The 17912-nt window shown below is 42.4% G+C and overlaps 1 protein-coding gene across 3 annotated transcripts in view; it reads left to right on the top strand.

The window, feature by feature from the left end:
* Nucleotides 1-17912, top strand: part of OGFOD1 (2-oxoglutarate and iron dependent oxygenase domain containing 1) — a 33134-nt gene that overhangs the window by 4000 nt on the left and 11222 nt on the right. For all 3 annotated transcript variants that reach the window (XM_089661438.1, XM_089661436.1, XM_089661437.1), the window contains exons 3-4: nt 12303-12349; nt 15464-15564. In XM_089661438.1, the coding sequence (XP_089517564.1) occupies nt 12303-12349; nt 15464-15564 (148 nt within the window). The remainder of the gene's footprint in view (nt 1-12302; nt 12350-15463; nt 15565-17912) is intronic.

Raw genomic sequence — 17912 nt, 5'->3', positions numbered from 1 at the left:
GGTAGAAGATAAAGTTAATATGCAAGGCCTTGCTATCCATGATATGCGTAAGCAGGTTGACACACACACCATGCACCTAAGAGAACTCGATCGTCACATCGAAGATTTGGATAATAGGGGAAGAAGACACAATTTAAGGGTGCGCGGTGTACCAGAAGCAATTGAGCCTAGCCACCTTGCCCAAACTCTTCTCTCCATCTTTAATGATCTTTTAGAAAGACCACATGAATCTCCAATTGAGTTTGAACGCCTCCACAGGGCTTTGCGTCCTAAAGGCAGAGATTCTGACCCACCGAGAGATATAGTTTGCTGTCTAGTCGACTTCCGACTTAAAGAGGACATATTACGCAGAGCTCGAGATAAACAACCCTTGTTATACCAGGATTCCGAAATTAAACTATTCCAAGATCTTTCCCATCTTACCCTACAACGCAGGAAAGACCTACGCCCTTTACTAGATCTACTTCGCTCTAAAGGTATCGCCTACCGTTGGAAGTTCCCGTTTGGTCTCTCTGCAACACATTTGGGGAGATCAGCTCTCATGAGGTTTCCGGAGGATCTTGCACCATTCTGTGAAATCTTGAGTATCCTATTACCTGACATTCCAAATTGGTCCACTGAACCTTTTCTACAATCGCAGCCAGATGAAGGCTCTATGGAAGCACAATCTACTGGCCCCTCGAGCGGAGACAGATGACGCAAGTTAACACATCAAGCCTCAACTTCCCCGGTTCGTAGGAGGCTTATTACTGGAGACAGTCTACCAGCATCACCTGCACACCGCAAGGCGCGCCATGAATAACTTCTCCCCGTTACCACCTACTAAGGCGAAGGGGTATAAGCAACCCCGCACTTCGAGACTACTCCTCTAGTGGATCGAGTATGCGCTTCTCTTTGTATTCTAGGTTCCGTTATATGTCATATCTAACTTCTCTGGTATACCTGAAGTCTGGACTTAAGGGTATGTGTATCGTATCACGTTGTTAAAACTTTTACGTATATTATTTCTCAGTGATATATATTTGTCTTGCTGGCATATAATTGTTGTTGTACCCTCGGTTGTGGTATTGATGAGCTAGGTCAGGACAACCCTACTGATATTCTTGTGAATATCCTTACCAGTGCTACAATTTACTAGCGTGGTAAGTAAAGGCCCAACATAATACATGATGAACCCTGTCGGATATAGGAGCGAAAACGCGGTTGGGATCCAGAGATGCGGGCTAAGCCCTTGTTTGGGCTGCGGCCTGCCTCTCTGGATCCCACTATATTGAGAACGTGTTACAGGTGGTTGGGGAGTCTTTATGATCCTACTATTTGAATCTTAATATTATGGTCTTTGAAAGTTATATGTCATGTCTATCTCTCTATAAACTCTGATTCGCCTTGGGCCTAGCCTCTACACATATAGTTACTGTATTGACAGAGGATAGCAGCCCATATGGCTTATTATTGCACGGAGAGGCGTATTTCGCTCCTACTGTATACTAAGACATGATGCTGTAATCTGGATTCCTGGGACTCCGGACCACCTTCATGTACCGTTATACATAAATATCTCTGACCCTTATCTTTTGGTTTGATCATTGTAAACAATATTTTAATAGTATTCTCGCACGTCCCCATCGCTCTCCTTAAATGGTTTGCGTACTGCATAGCAATGGGAAATGCCTCAATATGCAATTTGGGCCCTGGCTTATTACATACCTTCTACTTAGATATGATTAGGGTGCTATCTCAGCTATGGGAGTTGGGACCGTCATATTTGATATTTACGTTAACAGTCTATTCCGTGGTCGGGTCTAGTTTGGCCCCAAAAATTTAGCTGCTCTGATCAGTAACGGGATCATTTTGGGCCACGGATTTTTGGACACATCCCCCCCCACCATCCTGTATCTGTTCGGTAAGCAACGGGGTGTTCAGCGATATATTACATCCCCGCGTTGGGTCTCATATTTCTATTGTCTCTAGAATACGGTTTAAGTAGAGGTTTGATCTGAGGCCTACACACCAGTTTACTCATAAGTGATATTGTTGCTACTGTCATGTAATGTTTCATGTGAAGTAGATATCTTTATTCGCAATTGAGATGGCATATGGAAATCTCTCGTTAGTTGACTTGGTTGTTTATTTAGCTTGGTTTACAACATCTTTACGGAAAAGACAGATTATAGATTGCATTATGTTTTACCTGTGATAACAAAACATATTTACAGTTAATTTAAGCTATGCGCAAGTGACTTGTACTTTCTCAGTATCTGTCCAAATTCACATGTAATACTCTCATAACTTATGGGGTTTTTTTTTTTTTTTTTTTTTCTGGTACACATTCAATTCCACTCATATAGTTACACTTCACTGTTCTTGAGCTTTGATACGGTCCACGTGGATACATACACCATTTTGCTCTATATGCTTTGGCATATAATACTCTAGCCTTTATCCACCCCCTGCTACACATTATTTATTTCTCGTCTTCAATGAGCCATTTCCCACCTACGTTTATGTGTCAAGGACACCTCATGTTAGATTACTTCCCCTCTACACCTTTTACTCAGGAGAGTTAGGCCTCTTTCAGATTATTCTGTATTTTATCAAATCGGCCATCTCTGGGTTTGAATACCCTCCGACTCTAATTTCAGACTCCCAGATAACATTTTGCAAATAACCAATTCTTGGGAGCTGTACTATGAGATAGAGTAGCTGGTCTATTCTACCTCTGGAATATAATCTTTAAAGGAAGTGGAAGGGAAATAGCCTCATACATACATTTGGGTTTATGGGGCATACACCTAACACTTCCTTTCTTCTTCTTCAAATTTCTTGAATCTTTCCTTTATGATTCCGTCTCTATTTTAACTTTTCTGTTAATTCATACTAGTCTCTTTACAGTCTTTATACTATTCTTTACTCCCCTTTTCATCACCCCTGCCCCCCTCTACCCCTCCCCCCCCCCTTTTTTTTTTTTTTTTCCCTACCCGCGTGATACTTTTCTGGTACACATATTGCCCTTAAGCAACCCTTTTGGGTAGATTACACAATGACGAACAACCACACATCGAATCGGTCAATTCGCACACTTTCCGTGGCCTCTCTTAACGCGAGGGGCCTAAACGTACCTGAAAAACGTTCGCAACTTCTTACCTACATGAAAAGCCTTCGTGCAGATGTGCTCTTTATCCAAGAAACTCATTTCCGAGCAGACCAAGTCCCTAGATTCTCCAATGTTCATTATCCCACGGCATACCATTCGGTTAATACGGAGGTGAAAGCCAAGGGGGTATCCATTTTACTTTCCAAAACTCTTCCGTTTGAACTTTCTGAATCGCTCGAGGATCCTGAGGGAAGATTCCTTTTTCTTAAAGGCACCCTCTTTAATAAACCACTTACCTTAGTCAACATTTATAGTCCCAATACAGCACAAGTAGGATTTTTTCGTAACATAGCTAAGTTACTTGCTACATTTCAATCGGGTATTGTGATTCTAGGCGGCGACTTTAATGTAGCATTGAACCCATTGGAAGATACATCTTCGGGGGTCTCATCCATCCCGTTTCAAGCACTTAAGCAAATTAAAATTGAATTGAAAGACCTTCTCCTACATGATGCATGGCGTACTTTGCACCCTTCGGACAAAGATTACACCTTTTACTCTGCGCCTCACAAACGCCATTCAAGAATTGATTATTTCTTTCTTTCGCAACAAGATTTATACGCCTTGAAGTCAGCCTCGATCGAACCGAAGATCCTTTCAGACCATCACCCGATTATGATCACTTTGCAATTCCTGGATACACCAAGTACTTCCAAAATATGGCGACTGGACCCATTTCTCCTAACGGACGCATCAGTTATTCTTCAGATCCGTAGTTCTTTGACGAACTACTTTCAAGAAAATGCATCCTCGGAAACATCCCCTCTCGTACGGTGGGAAGCGCACAAATGTGTGATACGTGGAATTCTAATATCTATCTCGTCTAAACGGAAACGTATGGCGCAAGCATCATTCAACGCATTATTGCACAAAGTCCGCACACTTGAGTGCTCCCATAAACGATCTATGGCATTAAGATCTTTTACTGAACTGGAGCAAGCACGTAAACAACTCAGCGAGGTAGTGGAAAAGAAATCTAAACGTAATTTTATTCTTCAACAAAAACTTTTCTACGAACATGGAAATAAGAGTGGCAAATTTCTTGCTCGGGCTTTACAATCCAAAAAGGCTGCTCGGCACGTATATCAGCTCCATTCCAAAAATGGACGCACACTGAAAACACCGTCGGATATTGCAGCGGAATTTGAGGAGTATTACTTTAATTTATATAATTTATCCCTACCGTCCAAATCAGCAGCTGATACTAGGCCACGTGAGGTCATTATACAGTCATTCCTCACACAATATCTTCCTAAACAGATCTCTAGATCGCAAGCAAAAGATTTAGAGAGTGCTCTGACGTTAGCGGAACTACAACAAGCTATTACGCAGTTGAAACCTGGTAAAAGTCCAGGACCTGACGGTTTTACTAATTCTTATTACAAATCTTTTCTTGACGTATTAGCACTCCCATTTCTCCAGGCTTTCAATTCCTTAAACACTCCGGGGCAGTCCATGCGCAATCTTTCCGAGGCTCACATTACGGTTATACCCAAAGAGAATAAGGATCACACGTCCCCAGCGAACTACCGACCAATTTCCCTATTGAATGTTGATCTGAAGATCTTTGCCAAGATTCTGGCTAATCGTCTACTACATGTTATAGAATCCATCATATCTCCGGATCAGGTGGGTTTTGTTCCGGGAAGAGAAGCCAGAGATAACACAATAAGGGCCATAAATATACATCATTGGTTAACCCAAAATCAACAGTCCGGATTCTTTCTCTCTTTAGATGCCGAGAAGGCGTTTGACAGACTAGCTTGGGATTACCTAGAGGCAGTTTTGATTGGCATTGGACTGCCTTTGCGCTTTTTGACCTATATTATGTCTCTATATAAAGCCCCCACAGCGCGAGTGCGAGTGAACGGACACCTATCAGACTCTTTTCTGATCAGCAACGGGACCAGACAGGGATGCCCTCTGTCACCTCTCCTATTCATTCTTACACTGGAACCCTTATTGAATTGCATCAAAGATAATGCCAACATTAAAGGGATTTTGATCAATGGCAAAACGCATAAAGTGGCAGCCTTTGCTGACGACATACTGCTTTTCCTGACAGATCCTCATATCACGATACCTAATTTGTTACAGGATTTCAAATTATTTCAGTATTTGGCTAACTTCAAAATTAACTTTTCTAAATCCCAAGCGCTTAATGTATCATTAAAACCGGAGGTGGTTAAACAAGCGACATCAAATTTTCCCTTTACCTGGCAACGAGAAACTATCACTTATTTAGGTATCCAACTACCATCCCATCTTACCGAACTATATGCAACAAATTTTCTACCCCTCTTACGTAACATTTCCAAAGACCTTCAGATGTGGAATAAACCTTGGTTCTCTTGGTTTGGTAGAGCAGCCATACTTAAGATGAACATGCTCCCCAGAATATTATATTTACTACAAACAATACCAATTCAATTACCAAATTCATTCTTTCAATCATATAAAACGCTCTGCTCCTCTTTTCTTTGGTATAATAAACGCCCAAGAATCAGCTTCACCCAACTCACTATGTCCAAGAAGAATGGAGGTATTGGATTACCGGATATTTCTCGTTACTACAGGTCTTGCCACCTAGCCAGATTAGTAGACTGGACCACGAATCACATTCATAAGATCTGGGTCGGTTTGGAGGCTGATTTTTCGAAGATACCACTTTCCACCTCCCCATGGCTGAAAACCGCCCATGTCCCTTCTGAATTTCGGACGCACCCACTTATAGGTCCCACTTTACGATGTAGCGCGCAAGTGTTTCAGGAAAAAGTACTTTCTTCCTCTCCGAGCCCTTTCACTCCGATCAAATTGAACCCGGACTTTATTCCAGGGATGTCTACGACCTTTCTCGCTGGGTATAGACGGGAAGATAACCTAACAGTACGTCAATTTCTCAAAGATTCTAAGCTCCGATCTAGAGAAGACATTACAAAGGCGTGGCCAGCCCTTACCTTAACGCCTTGGATGTATAGACAAATCCACCATTTTCTACGTAACTCCCCACAGGATTATTCAAGACCGCTTACTGCTTTCGAAAAACTCTGCTTTACAGATCTCCCACAGAGGCATGTAATATCCAAATTATATTCCCTATTGGAAAGTTCCAATACATCTCACTCACTGAAGGCCTGTGCAGCCTGGCAGCATGATCTAGAAATTTCAATCTCACCTGAGGAATGGAACCACATTTACGATCACATGCATAAAGGTTCCATATGTGTTTCTACACAAGAAAGCAACTACAAAGTTTTTTCCAGATGGTATAGAGTTCCATCTGTGATTCATAAATTTGATCCTAAAGTGCCAGATTTATGCTGGCGATGCTCCCAGGCAAATGGTACTCTTCTCCATATATGGTGGGAATGCCCGCTGTTGCAGCCCTTCTGGAGACGAATTTTGGACATCATTAGACAAGTAACCACTTACACCCTAGACTTTACACCAGCACAATGTCTACTCCATCACTCCTCCCTTCCGGTGAGGATTTACCGTAAGTCCCTTGCATTACACATGTTAAATGCGGCAAAGCAGTGTATCCCTGTTCATTGGCGATCAGCCTATATTCCCACCGTACGAGAGTGGATTCTTAGGATCCAGAGGATTGCTGAAATGGAGGAACTGATCTCAGTGGCAAAAGATCACCCCGAGCGATTCAGGAAGACTTGGGCTTGTTGGACCCACTTCCAAACTACTGATACTTACCTTGGCTTGCTGAGGGATTGAACGAGAAAGATTTGGAGACACCGAAGGCCTCTAAATATCGCTAATTAAAAAGATGAATTAGATACAGCCAGGCTGTTACGAATAGATGTAACTGGTTTGGTTATGCTTATTTAAATATGAACCTCATCATCCAACCACTTCCCCCCCCCCCTCTCTTTTTTTTTTATTTTCTCTCCATCTCTCTCTCCCCATTCCCCCCTTCTATTTGTCATGTGCGTCTCCTCCCACCTCATTTTGATATCTCATCTCATATTCTTCCTCCATCCCCACGCTCCTCTCTTTCTTTTCTTTTCTTTCTCTCATTTACACCCTCTTTTCTCATAGTCTAATTAGCTATTATTCTCATTCGGTACGGAACACCCATAGCTATACAGATGTAACAATATTCTACAACAGTAACCCACATTTTTTTTGAGATGGAAATATATGTCATAGATGCCTTGAGAGGATACTTTTGACGACCACTTCAGAATCCGCTTATGTATACTTTCCTTACATAGAGCCTAGTGTATACCATAATTATCTAAAGTACATGCTACTGTCAGTATTGCTATGGTTACGTCTATCACTTTTGCCTTACTGTGGAACTCCGTCCTCTGATGTTCTACAAATTAATATATTGTCTTGATCCCGTCTGCGTTATGGGAGAACGTACTAGAAACTTTGCACGGACTGCGATCCGTATCTGTCTATCATTTGTTTACCTTTCATACTTCAATAAAACGTTTTTTTTGGAAAAAAAAAAAAAAAGAACCTTCTACAGCCCTGCTCAGCTCTCCTCCATGCTTTTGAGTCTGCTAGGAGACACAGCAAACCTTCTGGCAATGGCACGTATTGACGTGCCATCCTGGAGGAGTTGGACTGCCTATGCAACCTCTGTAGGGTCCAGGTATGGCCTCATGCTACCAGTAATGACACTGACCCTACCCAAATGCAAAACTAGTGAAAAAACAGTCAAAAAAGATGAGTAGGGAAAAAAAATGTAACTGGCCTCCACCTGTAAAACCATTCCTGTTTTGGGGGTCATCTCATTGTTGCTCATCTAGTGCACCTGTTAATTTCATTAACACCAAAGCAGCTGAAACTGATTAACAACCCCCTCTGCTACTTGCCTTACCAGGTCAATATCCCAGGAGTTTCATTGACTTGTTGCTATACTCTGGTAAACCACTTGCCTACTGGGCATTTTTACCCCCTTCGTGTCCAGGCCAATTTTCACCTTTCAGCACTCTCACAATTTGAATGACAATTGCAACACTGTACCCATATGAAAGTTTTATAATTTTTTTTCACACAAATAGAGCTTTCTTTTGGTGGTAATTAATCGCCACTGGGCTTTTTTAATTTTTTGCACTATAAGCAAAAAAAGTGCAAAACATTTGAAAAGATAAGTTTTTCTTTGTTTCTATTATATATTTTCGCAAACAGGTAATTTTTCTCCTTCACTGATGTGGGTTGATGACGCTGCACTGATAGGCAGCACTGATGGGCACCGATGAGCTGGCACAAATAGGCAGCACTGATGGGCACTGATAGGCTGAAGTGGCACTGATGAGGCGGCACTGGTGGACATTAATAAGTAGGCACTGATGTGCAGCAATGATGGGCACTGATAGGCAGCGCTGACTGGGGGCACTGGGTGGCACAGCTGGGCACTGATCATCAGTGCCGATCTGCCCTGTGACAGTTGCCAGTTATCAGTTGTACCTTCCTCACGCTGTCAAAGTGCAGCCGATAACCGGCAACTATTTACTCGGTGATCTGCTGTGTCATTGGACACAGCTGATCATGTGGTAAAAGGCCGTTGTGATTGGCCTTTTACCTCATCACGTGATCAGCTGTGTCTCTGTAGGACACAGAGATTGCCAGGTGCACGCCACTAGGGGCGCACGGGGGGCGTGTTTTGGGAGAATGCCATGTGACGCCCTCCCAGAACTGGACAACTGCGCTGTAGCTGTCATTTGGCTATAGCGCGGTTAGCATGTGGTTAAAAAGGTTTCCTTTCATTTTTTTTGAGCAGTGTATAATACAGTATAGACACATCCACTAATGGCCATGTAATCTATTTTTCATGAAATTGTTTCTTACTTTATTTATCTGCCTCTCTGTAATGTCCTCCATGAACTTCCGATCCTCTCCTTTTCCCTCCTCTTTTTATTTAGATCAAACAGTTCACATTAGCTGCTGTCATGTGCACTGCTCAATGCATCCTACTTATAGTCCATCTGTAAAGCAAGAGAGGGTGGCTACACTCCTACATGCAGTGAGAATAGACAGAGAATGAATAGAGAATGTAGGTAGTCACATTGTAACTGGAAGCTGGATCACTGGAGCAAAAAAAGGAAATTGAAGGCTGAGAGCAACAGAAGATATTTTTGTTGAGTTAAATCATGCTTGAATAGATTTAAAAAACAGTTTAGTGTCACTTTAACTCTTTCCTGCTGGCAGTACACATACATTTGTGTTCAAAATAATAGCAGTCAGACATCACTAACCGGATCAATCAATGTTTTTAGTAGAAATTATATTTCTTCATGGCAAATAATTTACTAGCAGGTGTAGTAGAGTAATAGAAATCCAACAGACCCAACAGTCATGACATGCATGCTGCTGATTCTGTGTAATTGAATCACGAATTGAAAGGGACATGTTCAAAATAATAGCAGTGTGGAGTTCTATTAGTGAGGTCATTCATTCTTTGAAAAACAGGTGGCAATTATTGCCCTTATTTTAAGGAAGGAAGGCAGCAAATGTTGTGCATGCTGGTTACAGTGCAATGAAATTCTGAGGAAAATGGATCGTTCCAGACATTGTTCAGAAGAACAGCGTACCTTGATTAAAAAGTTGATTGGAGAGGGGAAAACATATAAAGAAGTGCAGAAAATGATAGGCTGCTCAGCCAAAATGATTGCAAATGCTTTAAAATGGCAACCAAAACCTGAAAGACGTGGAAGAAAGCGAAAAACTACCATTCGAATGGATAGAAGAATAGCCAAAATGGCAAGGACTCAGCCAACAATCAGCCCCAGGAAGATCAAAGAAGGTGTAAAGTTCCCTGTGAGTACTGTTACAATTAGAAGACGTCTATGTGAAGCCAAGCTATCTGCAAGAAGCCCCCGCAAAGTCCCACTGTTGGAAAAATGACATGTGCTGAAGAGGTTACAATTTGCCAAAGAGCACATTGACTGGCCTAAAGAGAAATGGCGCAACATTTTGTGGACTGATGAAAGTAAGATTGTTCTTTTTGGGTCTAGTGGCCGGAGACAGTTTGTCAGACGATCCCCCAAACACTGAATTCAAGCCACAGTATACTGTGAAGACAGTGAAGCATGGTGGTGCAAGCATCATGATATGGGGATGTTTCTCATACTACGGTGTTGGGCCTATTTATTGCATACCAGGGATCATGGATCAGTTTGAATACATCAGAATACTTGAAGAGGTCATGCTGCCTTATGCTGAAGAGGAAATGCCCTTGAAATGGGTGTTCCAACAAAACAACGACCCCAAACACACCAGTAAACGTGCAACATCTTGGTTCCAGACCAACAAGATTGACGTTATGGAGTGGCCAGCCCAATCCCCGGATCTTAATCCAATAGAAAACTTGTGGGGTGACATCAAAAATGCAGTTTCTGAGGCAAAACCAAGAAATAGAGAAGAACTGTGGAATGTAGTCCAATCATCCTGGGCTGGAATACCTGATCACAGGTGCCAGAAGTTGGGTGACTCCATGCAACACAGATGTACAGCAGTTCTCAGAAACAGTGCTTATACAACTAAATATTCATTAAGTGATTCAAAGGAAAGCAAAATCTTCAAACATTTTTCAGTTTATATAGTGAATGTTTGAGTTTTTAAAGAAGAATACAAACACTGCTATTTTTTTGAACAGTCTAATATTCACTTTTCTTCAATTATTTTTAGAGAAACAACACAAATTTGATATATTTTTCTTCATGTTTTGATTTGGAATAGAATGTGTAGTGTTCCCAAAGCATTTGTGTGTATGGAAATAAAAGCTATTAGAAGGATTTTGAGCTTTATTCACTTTTTTCAACACACTGCTATTATTTTGAACACAACTGTATATGCAGCCTCTGGGTGTGTGGGCCTTAACGCTGAGAGGCCTCATATATGCGTACCTAAAGGGAAACAGATCTGTGCCAAAAGTGCGCGCCCTTTGCGCTCCCAGCACAGTTACGGCTAACAAAAAGCTCCTGATCTCTACTTGTGATTGGGTGCTTTCCGATCATGTGACAGCCAATCACAGCGGTCACATGATTAGAAACACTGCACTATCTCCCGGCATCTACAACCCCTTAAAGGGTCAGGAGGCGCCAGGGCCAAGGGTTTAAAGGACAAACAGAACAATGGACAGAGACTCTTCCATTGCATAGTACAGTGGTCTCCAAACTGGCCCTTTGCTTGGCTTTACCCACCCTTGAGAAATTATTCCTGCCACTGACACCAACAATGGGGCATAATTCCTGCCACTGACAACAAAAATGGGCACTATTTCTCCCACTGACACCTAACTATTTCTCCCCTTAATATCAAAGATTGGGCATTGTTTACTCCACTGGGTATAGCGCCCCCCCCCCCGAAGTCTTAAGGATGGTAAACTGACCCTTTCTTTAGAAAGTTTGGAGGCCCCTGGCATAGAACAAGTGTTGTCTGTTTTATTCTTAAACACTGAAGCTAAACACATGATATCTTATCTAGAGAAAACGCATTTTTTATGTTGAAATATAAGCTATTCATCAAATGTTATATATCTACAAAACTTCAAACTACAACCCCATACTTAGTTTATCAGGTGTCGTAATGGAGGAACAGTAGCAAACCAAACCAGCTTCTAAAGTATAATGCAAAGAATAGAATCTTAGAATTTATGTCATTGGTCATAAATCACAAGAAGCAAGTGCCAGAGCAGACAACTAAGTAAGCACTAGGGGGCACCATTATCCAAACATTGACTATTCAAATTAAAATGGGGGGGAAATACAAGTAGACTATTTCCGTACCCAAAGAATAAAAAGTTCACATATATAGATAAAAAAAACTTAATTTTTATTACAATGATATTTAAAATCATACATTAGAAAAAACCCCATAAAATCCTAACCATGATAAGGCTCCAATTCAGAAGCATAAATTTCCAAAATATTGTGTAGCAACATCCAGCATCAGGATGAGCTTCCAAACACAAGTGGGTATGAGCAAGAGAATGCGGAGAGTCCTCTATATGTTTCGTGACATACTCGCTTCTTCAGGAGGATATAGTGGTCATAAAGTTATGGCTGATTGGTGTATACTGCCGAGTTGATAGAAATTACATTTCATTAGGATTCTCCGGTGTTGTTTTGCTCCATGACATTAGTAGTCTCTGCTGATAGTTATATATTTCTTTATACAGTCGGAGGATTTGAAGAGCAGAAAGGAACCACACATTCGGGCCCTGAGGTAAGAGAGATTTGGTGGTACATTTTTTTCCCTTCACACCTCTTGTGCTTCAGAGTCTCCTACATGTAGACATGACAGTTGATGTTTTTCCTACATGCTGTATGCTGTGATAAGGAATAGACAGTTGGTGAGAATTGGCTGGAGCTTTTGTGGTGTTGGTAGTAAGTATGTACATTCATGAGCTGAGCCCAGAAGCATTATACAAAACCTTATGAATAGAACTGAACAAATCCCAGGTGCCAGGTCGACATGGTGACTAGAAATTGTGTTCTGGCACCTGGGCTTTTGTCAGCCTATTCATTGGGATCACACAGTCCAAGCTGACACCACCTCACACGCTCCAAGCCTTGTGTTGAGGCTGCTGTCAGCTCCTGCCCACTGGCCATTGGTTGAGCGGCCCGCCAGTCTGGAGTAGCCAGAGCGTTGATTGGTTGTGGCGGGGGTGAAAGGGCCTGGTGCTCACTTCTGCCTGGGTGTCTGTGGTGAAGTCACTGACAAGTGAAGCAAGGTAATAGAGCAGACCTGAGGGGCCCCGGGGGTGGGACGGGGCTAGAGTGGGTGGTAGACGGTTGGGCAGGCGTTCGGACATTGGGCTGGAGGAGTGTCATATCATTTATGAGGGGGCAATACACAGTTGTGTTCTGCCAATGGTACAGGGATACCGCCTGAGTGTGTACACTGGGGGCAGGGGCTGCTGGGTGACTACAAGTCCCAGCATGTGATGTACCTCCATTGCAGACTGATAGAACTACAATTCCCTGCATGTGCTATACCTCCATCGCAGTCTGTGATAGAACTACAAGTCCCTGCATGTGCTGTACCTCCATCGCAGACTGTGATAGAACTACAAGTCCCAGCATGTGCTGTACTTCCATTGAAGTCTGTTATAGAACTACAAGTCCCAGCATTTGCTGTACCTCCATCGCAGATTGTGATAGAACTACAAGTCCCAGCATGTGCTGTACCTCCATCGCAGTCTGTGATAGAACTACAAGTAACAACATGTTCTATACTTCCATTGCAGGCTGTGATAGAACTACAAGTCCCAGCATGTGCTGTAGCCTCATTGCAGACTGTGATAGAACTGCAAGTCCCAGCATGTGCTTTACCTCTATTGCAGACTGTGATAGAGCTACAAGTCCCAGCATGTGCTGTAGCCTCATTGCAGACTGTGATAGAACTACAAGTCCCAGCATGTGCTGAACCTACAATATTAAATGTACTGAGTTCTTAGGGATCCTAAGAAGGTTAATAGGAAAAAGCTGAGAGGCAAAACTGTGTGTAAACCTGTGTCATGCACCAGTAAAGATACACATCAGGGCTAAATAAGAGAAGGGGTTTTGTCATTAAAAATAAAGCTTTGTTAGTTAAAAAAAACTAGCTCCTAACTTTTTTAGCTGGCTTCTAGATTCAAAGCAATTTGTCAAGCCCCACTCATGCATGTCTCTATGATTTTTGATCAGACAGCTTGACCTCTCATAATGGAGACATCTGTCTCTATTTTTCACTTATTTATTCTAAGTGTGTTTTCATTCACATCACTCTCTCTTGTGACATATTTTCAGAGGGTCCAGCTTTGGGACTGTCATCCTGATGCTTTTTTCACTGCTTAGTGGGATACTGAGCTGAAGAGAGTATACCGCCAGTAAAGTGGCAATTTCTACTTGCTTACGTGTTCAGGTCGGTAACTCACCAAGTAGTAAAGCAAGGACCTAGATGGCAGACTTAGAACCCGCAGCTTTGAAAATGAGGCACTAGTGGCAGTGCCAAAATTTCTATCATGACAAATTCCTTTGGACCCATTCTCAGTATGCACTGCATTTATTTAAAATTAATGGGATGGTTGTATACCTTGAAGTGGTTGTAAAGACGCAGCGTTTTTTACCTTCATGCATTCTATGCATGATGGTAAAAAAGTCTTCTTTGTGCCGCGAATCCCCCAGCCCCCCTAATACTTACCTTGAGCCCCCTCTCAATCTGGTGATGTGCACGCGAGCCTCAGCTGTCCTGGTTTTTTCTCCTCATTGGCTGAGACAACAGTGGGAGTCATTGGCTCCTGTTACTGTCAATCACAGCTAGTGAGCTAATGAGGAGGGGGCAGGACCGAGCTGCTGCGGCTGTGTGTGAATGGACACACAGAGCAGTGGCTTGGGAGCAAGCCTGCTCAGGTGCCCCCATAGCAAGCTGCTTGCTGAAGGGGCATTTGCCAGGAGGGATGGGCCACATGCAACAGCAGGGGACTCGAGAACAGGAGGATCAGGAGTGCTTTGTGCAAAACCATTGCACAGAGCAGGTAAGTATGAGATTTTTTTTTGTCTTTACAATCACTTTGATGCAGGAGAATTTGAACGTGTTTTTATTTCTTTAATTTTTTTTTTTTCCTTTTGATGTGCTTATGAGTGTGTGTGCTGCCTGCTGCTGTAACAGTGTGTTGGGTGCCTTGGAAAATGAATGACACTTTGGTATAGGTTTTACTGTAGAAAACTATACCACGCAGACTCAGGCTAGGTTCACACCTAAGCGTTTTCCGCAGTGTTTTGAGTTTTGCAGAAATTCACTACAGTCCATTTAACATGATTTCCTATGGGACACATTCACGTTGCGTTCTTGGTTCTAAAGACTTCAATGGAAAAGCTGCAGAAAAGCATGTTGTTGCCGCGTATTTGATGCATTTTGTGTTTTAATTGCCTAGCAACAAGAAAGAAAAAAGGGAACAAAACGCATGTGCCAAAATGCACTGCAGAAATGGATCAAACGCAAACTGCATAGGTCTGAACCTAGCCTCAGGGTATTTCTGACCAACACTGGTGTCTGTACATGGCACTCATAACACCTGTGGTTTTTTTTAACTAACTGTCTCTTTAGTATTACTGGCGCCAATAAAATGGTTCTATAATAACGGACAAATCACCGTATTAAAAAAAGAAAGTTGCTATGTTACCCTTATTGACAGTATCACTACTCTTTCTTTCATTAAAGCAAAACACGAAATATTGAAAAAAAGTGTAGTATACTGACATGAATAACTAGTGTTTTTTCCTTCATGGTCTCAAGCATGATTCTTAGATCTAACAGCCATAAAACAATCTCTTTTCTGTCTTCTCCATGTTCTAGAAAAGTTCTGTTTGAGGATTTCCGACAGTGGCTGTCAGAGGTGACGAAAGTGGAGCTGGAGACCACTGTAGACCTATCATGTGCTCAGTACAATTACACAGGTATGAGACGGACACATGAAGTCACCAGTCAGTTATAATTGATGTAGTAGTGCTTGTTAAACAGAATTAGGTTTTTTTTATATACCTGCAAAAGAATGTTCTTCACTAAACAAAGATATATATATATATATATATATATACCCCATAATTTGTATTATCTGATAAAAACAAACCTGGTCAAATGGGGACATTGCCAGCCCCTGAACTGCCTTTACAATGTAGTGACGTGCGTGGTATGTTATGGATTGTTGGCTGCACCTTATCTTTTAAAACATAGTGGGAGGGTATTGGGGCACACAAAGGCTCACATATTCAAAGACTGAAAACATCCAGCTTACAATGCTACACATCTTCAGCAAGGCTGATAAGGTCTGATAGTTGCTTGAAAGGCAATTATTAGCCCTTTTACATTCTGACTCCACCATTTATTTATTATTTTTTTTGGGTGGGGGGGCAGAGCAGATAAGTCAGAACCTCTGCCAGGTCTTTCTGCATGTGCTCACATTTCACTCATGTCCTATGTGATCAACGGGATAGGAAGCTAGAGAAATCCTTCTAACAGGGACACAGACAGCAATACATATATGACAGATTCTAATCCCGCCCACCTGTCAACAAGAAAAAAATACTTTAAAGTTTAAAATCTATATGGTAATCTTCCCATAAAAATGGTATCAATATATCCATTAAAAAAATGTATAGCATTTGTAATTCTGTTCCTGCAGGGCATTGTTTGATTCTTGGTTATTTGTACCCCAGTTGCTGTGGTTTGTGCTTTATTACTCTTCCCTCAATGCAAGCCTGTAGGTCAGTTTGGATCTCTAATAATTTACTGCTAAATGAAGGGTCATGCACTTCTAGTATGGGACACAGTAGCAGACTATATCAATATTGTCCCTTTTAACCACCTCCCGCCCGCCATATAGTCCAATGACGGGCACAAGGTAGTTCTCTCGTTCTGAGAGGACGTCATATGACGTCCTCCCATTCTCACCGCGCATGCGCGGCTCAGGGAGCGCGCAGATCGGTGGTGCACTGTGTCCCTCCGACACAGCGGATCACCGATCACGGAAAGAGCCGAAGATGTTGGCTCGGTCATATGATCAGCTGTGTCCAATCACAGCTGATCACATGTAAACACGGAAATGCCGGTTATCGGCATTTCTCTCCTCTCAAGCTGTCACTCTGGCAGCTCGAGAGGAGAGGAGAGCCGGTAATCGGCTTTCCGCGGAGGGGACATGTACACTGATCATCAGGGCACTGATGATCAGTGTGCCCTGATGATCAGTGTAGCCCCAGCAGTGCCACCTGTCAAAGTCCATCAGTGCCAGTGCCTATCAGTGCCACATCAATGCCACATAACAGTGCCCATCTGAGCTGCCTTTCAGTGTCATCCATCAATGCCAATCAGTGCCACCTATCATTGCTGCCTATCAGTGCCAGTCAGTGCCACCTATCAATGCCAGTCAGTGCCACCTATCAATGCCAGTCAGTGCCACCTAACAGTGCCATATATCAGTGTCATGTATCAGTGCTGCCTTTCAGTGCCCATCAGTGATGCCTGTCAATGCCCTTAAGTGCCACCTACCAGTGCCTCCTCATCAGTGCCACCTATCAGTGTCCATCAGTGCAGCCTATCAGTGCCCATCACTGCAGCCTCATTAGCGCACATCAGTGAAGGACAAAAATCACTTATTTACAAAATTTTATAACAAAAACTAAGAAAAAACTTATTTTTTCAAAATTTTCAGTGGTTTTTGGTTTGTTTAAGAAAAAATAAAAAAAACCCAGAGGTGATTAAATACCACCAAAATAACGCTCTACCTGTCACAAAAAAATGATAAAAATTTCATATGGGTACAGTGTTGCATGACCGCGCAATTGTCATTCAAAATGCGACAGCGCTGAAAGCTGGAAATTGGCCTGGGCAAGAAGGGGGTATAAGTGCCCTGTAGGCTTGTGGTTAAAGTCAGTGTAGTCACTGTGCATTGCTTATATACACGTTTCTCCATGTTACAACTTGTACTTTAAAATATTTTAGTAATATTTTTGAGAATGAAAACCAGTGTTCTCATTATTTATGCAGCCAGTAAAGGCGGCACCTCCAACCTTCATGTTTTTTCAGGGTAATGCTGACCACTCACTCTGATTCCTGCTGCATTGGCCGAAATTGGATATGTGAGTGGCCCTGTCAGCATCACAGGCAATCTTTCATCCGAAAATCCTGGATCAACCGTGACTGCAGCTAATCAGATGAAGTCACTGTTCAGGTGTTCTGACCGTTGCAGAATCATCTGCTGTCAGAACAGCCTTTTACAACCAGGGTGCCTTCTGGATTCTTCAGGGGT

Source organism: Staurois parvus, unplaced genomic scaffold, assembly GCF_062004578.1.
Source record: "Staurois parvus isolate SC_StPar_1 unplaced genomic scaffold, SC_StPar_1.0 ptg001336l, whole genome shotgun sequence".
Classification (NCBI taxonomy): domain Eukaryota; kingdom Metazoa; phylum Chordata; class Amphibia; order Anura; family Ranidae; genus Staurois; species Staurois parvus.
The sequence above is the reverse complement of the archived record's forward strand: the minus strand, read 5'-3'. Positions and strand labels throughout refer to the sequence as shown.